The sequence below is a fragment of the Mastomys coucha genome, unplaced genomic scaffold (genome assembly GCF_008632895.1).
Source record: "Mastomys coucha isolate ucsf_1 unplaced genomic scaffold, UCSF_Mcou_1 pScaffold18, whole genome shotgun sequence".
Taxonomy (NCBI): domain Eukaryota; kingdom Metazoa; phylum Chordata; class Mammalia; order Rodentia; family Muridae; genus Mastomys; species Mastomys coucha.
The window spans coordinates 73,680,752-73,690,504 of NW_022196900.1; the positions used below are offsets into that span (position 1 = coordinate 73,680,752).

General features: G+C 48.9%; 1 protein-coding gene and 1 long non-coding RNA gene across 3 annotated transcripts in view; one reads left to right on the forward strand and one right to left on the reverse strand.

Moving 5' to 3' along the window:
* LOC116096459 overlaps positions 1-3,479 on the forward strand; it is a 17,178-nt gene extending 13,699 nt beyond the window's left edge. Inside the window, exons 2-3 of the long non-coding RNA XR_004121017.1 lie at positions 2,320-2,454; positions 3,366-3,479. This is a non-coding gene — a long non-coding RNA (uncharacterized LOC116096459). The remainder of the gene's footprint in view (positions 1-2,319; positions 2,455-3,365) is intronic.
* The window catches only part of Lurap1 (leucine rich adaptor protein 1), a 13,558-nt gene continuing 5,127 nt past the window's right edge, over positions 1,323-9,753 (reverse strand). The window contains exons 1-2 of one of the 2 annotated variants that reach the window (XM_031378268.1): positions 8,437-8,806; positions 1,323-2,460 (exon numbers count right to left, since the gene is read on the reverse strand). In XM_031378268.1, the coding sequence (XP_031234128.1) occupies positions 1,939-2,460; positions 8,437-8,634 (720 nt within the window). In that variant the 5' untranslated portion in view covers positions 8,635-8,806 and the 3' untranslated portion in view covers positions 1,323-1,938. Of the gene's footprint in view, positions 2,461-8,436; positions 8,807-9,753 lie in introns of those variants that run through there. The other variant, XR_004121016.1, reaches the window with a different exon arrangement.

Genomic DNA, 9,753 nt, shown 5'->3' on the forward strand with positions numbered 1-9,753 from the left:
AGCTGTGGGCACAGTAAGGGGAGCTGTGGGCACAGTAAGGGGAGCTGTGGGCACAGTAAGGGGAGCTGGCAACAGCAGAGGCTGAGGTCACTTTCAGATGTGATCACTTGGAGGCAGGGGAGGAGAGGGTCTTTAAAGAGGCAGAGGCTGTACTGCTGTTGGATTTGGTGGTTATAAAACAGCTACTGAGGCATTGGAGCTTGGAGACAGGAGAGTAGACACAATCAACTTGGCTACCTCCCCTTCGCCAACATGAGATGGGGAAAGACAGGGCAGTTACCTGGGACTCAAAGGGTTAATCGCCAAGAAGTCATTCTGGTTTCTTTGATTGTTTTTTTGAGACTGGGTCTCACTATGGTTTAGCTGGCCTGGAAACCCAACTCTGCCTCCCGAGTGTTCAGATGAAATGCATGCACCAACATACTTTGCTTATTTGTCCAGGTATTAACCATATCCTTTGTCCCCTACTCTGCCCATACCCCCACCCCCTTTCTATGGGCCTGAACCCCAAAATAGCAATTTCTCTGAATTTCTTCTCTGGTATAATTAGCTAGAGCCTTGGGATCCAACCCTAGAGCCAGTCCTGATTATCCATCAAGCCCAGGAGTCATGGACTTGCCCTAAAGGAGGACTTTGCATAGTCTCTTCTTAATGAGGCCCATGGACCAAAAGGCCTCTGTGTTTCCTGCTACACTCCCACATTGTAGCTCAGACAAAGGGATTCCTTGTGTCTCAACTTCAGGCAAGCATCCTTGTGACCAAATTGTGGAAGGCTAGCCAGAATGAGGGAATAGTAAGCAAGCACAGAGTCAGAGATGACAAGATCGTCCCACTATCCAAGAGAGTCTCCAGAACCCTGAGACCTTCACTCTCCTTATTCCCAAGCAACATTGGGATAAGAGACATAAAAATGCAGAGGTCTAGCTGGGCAGCAGTGGCACACTGGCACTTTTAACCCCAGCACTCAGGAGGCTGAGGTAGTCAGATCTCTAGTTTGAGGCTAGCCTGATCTACAGACTGAGTTCCAGGACAGCCAGGGATACACAGAAAAACCCTATCTCCAAAAACAAAACAAAACAAACAAACCCACAGAGGCCTAAAAAGGAAATTGAGAAGGTGTGAAGACACTCAGGCTAAACTCCTGTGACAGATCTGGAGGCAGGAATCAGGGATGAGGGCAGCCCAAGGCCAGACAAGAGTCTGCAGTAAAGTGAGCCAAGCAGATCTGGGAGCCTAGGTGGAGGCCTCTGAGTTTCATACTCAATAAGAATATGCTTGTAGCTCTGGACAGGGATGTAGCCATACAAGTGAAATCCTTGAGAACAACATGAAAACGCCATGTTTGAAAAGTAAGAACTTGAGAAAAGCAGCACACACATTTGCCAGGAAAAGCAATACGTTCCCTCTCACAAGAGGATGTTAAGTGCCACACCCACGAGGACTGGTATAGCGGAAGCACTCGTATCACGACAGGCAATGACATCACTCAGCAGGCATGAAAGGGTTGGTCTCCCAATTCTAAAGGTATCTAGGAGGGTCAATCCATGGAGGTTTATGCATTTGGAACAAGGTCAGTTCTCCATTTTTTTGTAAGTGGTACCTAGGCTTTGGGTGAGGTGTATCCCATCTCTTCTTCAGTGATCTCCCAGAGACCCTACTCCCATAAAACTCACCTCACTGGAGAGGGCCATGGAGATGCCCTTACACCAGGAGCCTCAGGCTAGGCCTCTAGAGTCGATATCTCTATGGAAATAGCTCTAGGGACCCAATAATAGAGGGATAAATGCAGAGGCTCCCCAGGAACCAGAGAGATAAGCCAGGCTTCCATAGTAACCGGTTGTAGTACAACCTCCGTCTAGTTGGAGGTGGAGGAAAAGTTGAGGGAGATTTGGGCCAAAAGTTGAAAGAGCCTCCAAGTACAAATGGGGAGGAAAGTTTTTACAAGAAGGTCACATCATCCTGGCACTGTCCCCAGTACCAGTGAGCCTCAAAGCCCTGCTTAGCACTGTCATCCTCTGATGGCTCAGGTGGTCCACACTGGAGCCCGTCCCCTGGCAGCTTCCATGTAGCTGTTAAGCTCCCTAGCTTGGTGGATGTCATGTCCACCTCAGTCCTGGCCCTGTCCTCACTGGGGATAACCTTTGCCCAGTCAATCTCAGGACAGGAAGGCCCAGGTAGTCCTTGTTCATCCAGTTCTCTGGGGGTCACAGTGTCCAAGAAGCTGCCAATGGAGACACTGTCCAGCCGGTCAGCTGAACTCGTGTCTGGCAGGCTGTCCCAACTGCCCCGCCTTGAGCGTCCTGGGCTTCCCCCAGTCAGACTGTACTGACTGCTGGTGAGACTGCTGCAATGGCTGGTTAGTGTGCCCCGCTCCTCCAGCAGCCAACGCACTGCCTCAATACCCTCATTCAAGGTCACCAGCTGCTGCAGGATCTTCACGTCAATAGCTCGAAGGTAAGCCTGAAGAAGGGAGAGAAGAGATTAGTTTCCGGTTTCAGGCTGTTTCCCAGGTGTTTCCCTAACCTCAAGGTTCAGCCAGCTACACTTTCACTTTAAAAAACATGGAAAGAGATACAAGGTTTAGAGCAGAGAGACTCCTGTTTAAATTTTTAGATGGAGCTAGGCTGGAGATAGAACTCAGTAGAGATCAATTTGCCTCCTTAGCGTGTGTGACGTCCTGGGTTCCATCATGCCCTGCACCAGACTAAACAGCAACTTCCCGCCGGGTGGTGATGGTTCATGCCTTTAATCCCAGCACTTGGGAGACAGAGGCAGGTGGATTTCTGAGTTCGAGGCCAGCTTGGTCTACAGAGTGAGTTCCAGGACAGCCAGGGTTATACAGAGAAACCCTGTCTCGAAAAACCAGAAAAAAAAAAAAAGCAACTTTCCCAACCAGGTGGTGGTGGTACACGCCTTAATCCCAGCACTTGGGAGCAAAGGCAGGCGGATCTCTGAGTTTGGGGCCGGCCTGTTCTACAGAGTTTACACACAGAAGCCCTAGCTCAAAAAACAAAAAACAAAAAACAAAACAAAACAAAACAAAAATTCACCACCAACGAAACAACTTTCCTATTGATTAGCTACATGGTTCTGAGTAGCTATCCTATTTTCCTTGAGCCTCAGTTTCCTTGATTGAAACACAAGGCTAAATCATTCACTTTATAGCACAGGAGCAGGGATTGTAAAATGTTATCAGGTGTGCAGTTTCTACAGTGGAGTCTTTGTAGATGCTAAATATTAAAATATGAGGCTAGGTGGGTTGGGCGTAGCTCAGTGGGAGGAACACCTGCCCAGCATGCACTAGACCCTGGGTTCTATCCCTAGCACTGGATAAACTAATGTGGTGGTATACACTTGTAATCCAGGCACTCTGGAGGTGGAAGGAAGAGGAGCAGAAGTTCAAGGCCATTCTCAGCTATGTTGGCAGTTCAAGACCAGCCAGAGCTTCATGAGACCCTGTTTTCAAATTAATGAAAATAGCCGGGTGGTGGTGGTGGTGGCGGCGGCAGCGGCGGCAGCGGCGGCGGCGGCGGCACACTCCTTTAATCCCAGCACTTGGGAGGCAGAAGCAGGTGGATTTCTGAGTTTGTGGCCAGCCTGGTCTACAGAGTGAGTTCCAGTACAGCCAGGGCTAAACAGGGAAACCCTGTCTCAAAAAACCAAAAAACAACAACAAAAAAGACTCACCTATATGACTTAGAAACCAAAGGATAGCTAGTCAGGTGTTAGCTGGGAAGCAGTCTAGGCCAAAAGGAAGTGGGCGCTGAGGAACCAAGTGAGCGCTAGCTTGATTCCCTGTTCCCTGAAGACTGGGTAACAAGGCTTAAGGGAAGTAGGGCTGGGCAAAGCTCAGGATCAGAATCCCAATACTTGGGATGTGGGGCCACTGGTCTCCATTTAGTCTCCTGGAAGTAAGAGTGACCCAGAGTGTAACCTCCAGGATCCCTCCAGCTCCCAAGTGTATGGAGTTAACCCTTCTCAAGCACAAGTCTGAAGGTGCTCCTATGCTTTGCCGTGCTCTGAGAACCAAGTCTAGACACATCAGCAACTACATGCACAAGCCTGTCACACTGTGGTCCTTGTCCATCTCTCTAGCTTGAGTCTAGCATACCTCTCTGTGAATCAAGATCCTACCAGGTTTGTTGTTGTTTTGGGGATAAGCCTCACTGTGTACCCCTGGCTGGCCTGGAACTCACTGTGTATGCCAGGGTGGCCTCAAACTCACAGAGATCTGTTTGCCCTTGTCTTCTCTGAGTCCTGGGATTAAAGGAGCACCTGGTACATTATTGCCTTTAAGTTTAGATTTAGTGTAATTTTTTTTGGGGGGGTTGAGGGGTTTCGAGACAGGGTTTCTCTGTATAGCCCTGGCTGTCCTGGAACTCACTCTGTAGACCAGGCTGGCCTCGAACTCAGAAATCTGCCTGCCTCTGCCTCCCAAGTGCTGGGATTAAAGGCATGCGCCACCACCGCCCGGCTGATTTAGTGTAATTTTTTTAACCAATTCATACAGAAATGGGCCTGGTGGCACAAGTTTGTAATCTCAGCTACTGAAGAAGCAGAGGCAAGATTGCAAATTCAAGGTCATTCTAGACAACTATTTCAAAATAGAAAGGTATTTTTTTAAAAGGACTTGGAGGGCCAGCAAGGTGACTTAGCAGGTAAGGGCACCTGCCTTTGCCTCCCATATGATTAAAAGTGTATGCCACAATGCCTGACTTCACTTGCTGTTCTTGAAGACCTGAGTTCTCAGTTCCCAGCCCTAGCATGGTGTCTTATAACAATTCTTAACTCCAGTTCCAGGAGAAATGATTCCCTCTGCAGGCCCCAGACATATACATGGTCCACACATATACATAAACAGGCAAAACAAACAGAAAATATGGAATGGATAATTTTTAAATTCCATATGACAAATGGTAGAAAAAACAACTGCTACAGAGAATTGTGCCCACCTGGAGGGCCATAACCCAAACCTAGATGAAAGACCTGAGCTAAGACTGGTTGGGCTGGACTTGACCAGTCTTTAGTTGGAAACATTCCAGCTAAAGGGTGTAAGTAAACTCCTCCAGTTCAAATGGCAAACACCTGACACCACATCACTACAGGTCAGCTCTTCTGGGAGGCAGGCCCTCATTCCAGCATTTCTTTTTTTCTTGAACTTCTGATTCTGCTGCCTAGCCTCCAGAGTACTGGGATTACAGGCATGCCTTGCCACACCCAGTTTTATGTAGTGCTGAAGATTCAACTCAGGGCTTTCAGTATGAAAGGCAAGCAAGCAAGCACTTGACATCTGAGCACACCCCTAGCCCCCAACAGCATTTCTCTTCCTGTACAAGCCTCAGTCTGTCTCCTCCTCCCCTGACCCAGGTCATCAGCTCTCTGAGGGCACTTCCTGCCCAGTTCAGCGAGGTTCTCTGCCTAAGGTTGCACAGAGTACCTTTCGTTCAATTTTGTGATTCTCTCCCCTTCATTATCTGATCTCTCTGTTGGTCCCCAAGACTCTGATCTCTCTGTTGGTCCCCAAGACTCGAGAGGCTGAGTTGTGCTGTGTTGCTTAGGAAACCAATCTGAGCACCAGATTCTTTAAGCCTGCAACAGTGGGATTCCCTGACTGTGACAGCATCACCTCCCAGAATAGAAGCAGAAGGCTTTCTCGATAGAAAAAGAAACACTCATTTCATGCCATCTCTTTGGAAACAGAGCAGAAGATAAATAGAGGCCACCCAATGCTTTTCCCTGTAGACTCCGTCTCTTCGGAGATCAGACTCTGCCTAGCCCAGGTGTCCACAGCACTCCCTCTGTGGTCAACCCAAATCAGGCCTCAGGTTAAAAGCCTGAAGACCAATTTCTAGATCCGTGGTAACTGACTGCTGGCATTAAATACTGTCACTAAAATAAAAGCTCTTAACAGGTGTCTAGTTCCACAGTTACCCCCTTACTTCATCCACCAAAGAGTAAAAAGCCCTAGAGACAAGGAAGAGAAAGCGCCCTCCTTAAGACAACAAACACATCAGAAGCAGAGACAAGATTTGAACCCATGCCTTTCCTACATTCTTTGCCTAATGCATTTTCACAAACTGCTCTGTGGAGGTGGCTTCTCATAGCAACAGCTCTTTGGGTGGACTGAGAGACTGCCATTGTTTGCCATTCCCACACATCTCAGAATCTGGCTCTTGACTTAACTTCTGACTAGGGAAACAAAGCCAGAGTAGGAAGCCAAAAGCAGGGCTGACCTTATCCTGAAGCTGGCCTCAAAAGCTCTTGCCCTACCCTTGTGCTTCAGTGAACCAGAGGGTAGAGCAGAGTAGAAGAAATCAATGCTCTCCAGGCCTGAGGGAGAAAGGAGCCTGACTGGAGATCTTCTCTCTCTGCTGGTACTCTATTCATGGGAAACCTTAGACCCCAGGCCCAATGGGCCAAAAGTTAAGAGATGAAGTCAGAAGTTAAATGTACTCCCTGAAAGTTTATAAAGAATGAGAGTCAGAGGTTAGGCTGGCCTCCAGATTCCCTGTATGAGAAGCAAGTCCATGGGCATTTGAAACTTTCCTCATTTCAATGACATGACATGTGCCTAATGTATCTGGCGCAGAGCACGTCTTCATGATGAATGTGGTCAGATGATCTGGGCTCAAATCTTGACTTTATTTATTTATTTTTTTTGAGTGACCTTGAGCAACTGTTTACCTCTCTGAGTCTCATTCTTTCATCTATGAAATACCATGTATCAAGCCAAGCATGAAGGGGACGACACATAGCAGCTGGATTGCAGAGCACTATCTAAGCCTGTGAAAGGCCCTAGGTGCAAGCCCAGCACCTCCAAGGAGAGGAATGGCTGGGAGAGAAGGCTCAGCAGTCAAGAGCACCCAGGTTAGGTTCCCAGCACCCACATAGTGGCTCACGACCATCCACAACTCCAGTTCCAATTGATTGAATGCTCTGTCTGACATCCGTGGGCAACAGGCAAGCATGTGGTACACACACATACACACCAGCCAAATACTCCTACACATAAAGTTTCTTAAAATTCTTTAAAAAGAAAAACACCTTGTACCATTCTGGGTGTTAATACATGGCTTATATTCTAAGTATAATTTAATTTCCAGCTGGATATGGTAGCACATGCCCATAATCCCAGCACTCAAGAGGCTGAGATAAGAGGAATATGAGTTTGGGGCCAGCCTGAGCTACACAGTGAGCCCACATCTCAAAAACAAAACAAAACACCTTAGTTTTCAAGGGACAAACTAGGTAAACTCTATGACTTGAGCAATTTGTACAAAGAGGCAAACCAGACCTCTTTAAGAGGTGAATACAGCCCAACCCTGCTCTGCAGAATTTGGCACTCAAATACAACCTTCAAAGCCAAATACACACTTGGCATTCAGATCCTGCCCCACAGGGATCCTCTCTGACCACTCAGCTCAGGAGACTCTCTAAGCCTCTCTTACCATAGAACGAAAGCCCTGGACTGGCCTTCGCGGCCCCACAGCCTTCCTTCCACCCTTCCAGACCTGCTTGACACAGGTTGTGCACACAGTGGGGCCCCAGGAAGACGTGTTAACGGACTTGTTAGTCAGTGTGGCCTTCTGGTTCTGAGCCAATGAGTAGCTGGCAATTCTTCAGTTCTCCAGAACTGGCTGCAAAGTGGCGGCAGGTGTAATTCATCTCTTTCACCGGAACCAGGGCCCCAGGGGAGCCCGCTGGGACCCAGCTGCCCATTTGGCTCAGAATCTAGACTAACAGCTCCTGGGAAGGGGGTGGGGAGGTGTGGCTGTTTCCTCCCCCCTTTCCCCCAAAAAGGTACAGAGAGCTGGGACTCAGACTGTCTGAGACGGAGTCCCAGGTGAAGGACCACTCGGACTGAGAGACTACAATGTCTCTATTAAGGTCTTAGAACCTCTAATACCGTCATGGTGGGATGCTTAGGAAAAGGACCTGGGGTTTTAGTGTGCCCCAGTGCACCAGTGCAGGCAGTTTCCAGCAGGTATTACCTCACCAAAGCTTTTTTTTGAATCCTGACATGAACATCCTGGGGGCTTTAAAAACAAAACTCTTCCCCTGTTTGCCAGAGAAGGGGGGAGAAAACGGTTGCCTTATAGTGGGGTCTGAAGAAATTGGTGGCCCCAGATGCCGATGGGAAGAATTTGCGCTGTACTAAGTTTTTTTGTGCTACTCAGCCCTCGCCTCTCTCCTCCCAATTATTGGGCAGGGAAAACTTCCAAGAGCTGTGCCTCCTACTCTCAGTTCTCAGGACCTATCAACCCTTCATTCACCCTTGGGAGACAAATAACGAGACGAGACGTCACTTCACTCTGCTTTCGACCCAGGATGTCTGGATTGATCCGGGAAGGACCCTTTTCTCCAGCCCAACTCTGGGAACCTGAGCCTGCCCCTACAAATGTCCCCGTCCCCGTGGCCTGTAGCACCCATACTCACCAGTTCCATCCTGAGCGCCATGATCTTGTTCCCTAGGCCGTGGCCGGTGCTGGGCGCCCCCGGGGGCAGCACGTCCCCAGAGGTTCCCAGCTCGCACTCGCCTCGAAGCCCGCGGAGCAATCCTTCAGGAGTCTTCCTGCCCACCTTGCCCTCCACATCTCGCAAGTCAGGCGTCTGGGGCTCCGCGGTCCCCTCCATGTGGGCCCAAGCCAGAACAGGACTGGGCGACCAGGGTCCGGTTCCCAAGGGTCCTCCCTTCTCTGCTACGAACGCGGAGCGAACCCGTGGATCCTCGCCCGCCCCGCGCTGGGGGTGGGGTGGGGGAACAGGAGGAGGGCGCCGTAACGCTTAGAAAAGCCGCGCAGTTGGGGGAGCGAGGTACGGAGTAGTGCGCACACCTCTAACCCTGGAGGCGTGCAACTAGGTGATCCCGGATTTGGAACTGAAGACCTCAAAGAAAGCTCAATGCCTTCTCCCTACGTTGTCATCAGCTAGACATACAGCAGGAAGCTCATAAATGTTTGCTGGATGAAAAGTAGCCCTAGTCAGAGCTAACACGGCTGTAGAGGTTTTGGAAGGCTTTCTGCTGTGTCTGTTACAGGGGCTAGAATACAGCCGGTCAGTTCACGAACACCTCCTAGCATCTAGAAATCAACTGGAAAGAGTAACAGGAGGGTAATACCCCTGGGCAGTGAGAAGCAACCATTATTAAAATTGAAGGAATCCACACTCACGTCTTTTTTTTTTTTTAAAGATTTATTTTATTTCATTTTTATGTGTATAAGTACACTGTAGCTGTACAGATGACTGTGTTCCATCATGTGTGTGGCTGCTGTTGATCTCAGGACCTCTGCCTGCCCCGCTCGCTCCAGCGTAATTTTCTGCAGCTGTCTTCAGACACACCAGAAGAGGGCGTCCGATCTCATTATGGGTGGTTGTGAGCCACCATGTGGTTGCTGGGATCCGAACTCAGGACCTTCGGAAGAGCAGTCAGTGCTCTTACCCACTGAGCCATCTCGCCAGCCCCACACTCACGTCTTGATGTTCATCTTACATGGGCTTACAAAAGAGGAGCTTCCTAAGACTGACTGTAAGTATGGGTGATTTGAAAACCCTGGCAAGTTAGAGCCTGAGATCCTGCATTGGATTTTGTTTTGTTTTGTTTTGTTTTACCAAGATAGGTTTTCTCTGTGTAGTCCTAGAATACACTGTAGATTAGGCTGCCCTGGAACTAAGAGATCCTTCTACCTTTGCTGGGATTAAAGGCATGTACCATCACAGTCCAGCTTTTTTTTTTTTTTTTTTTTTTTTTTTTTT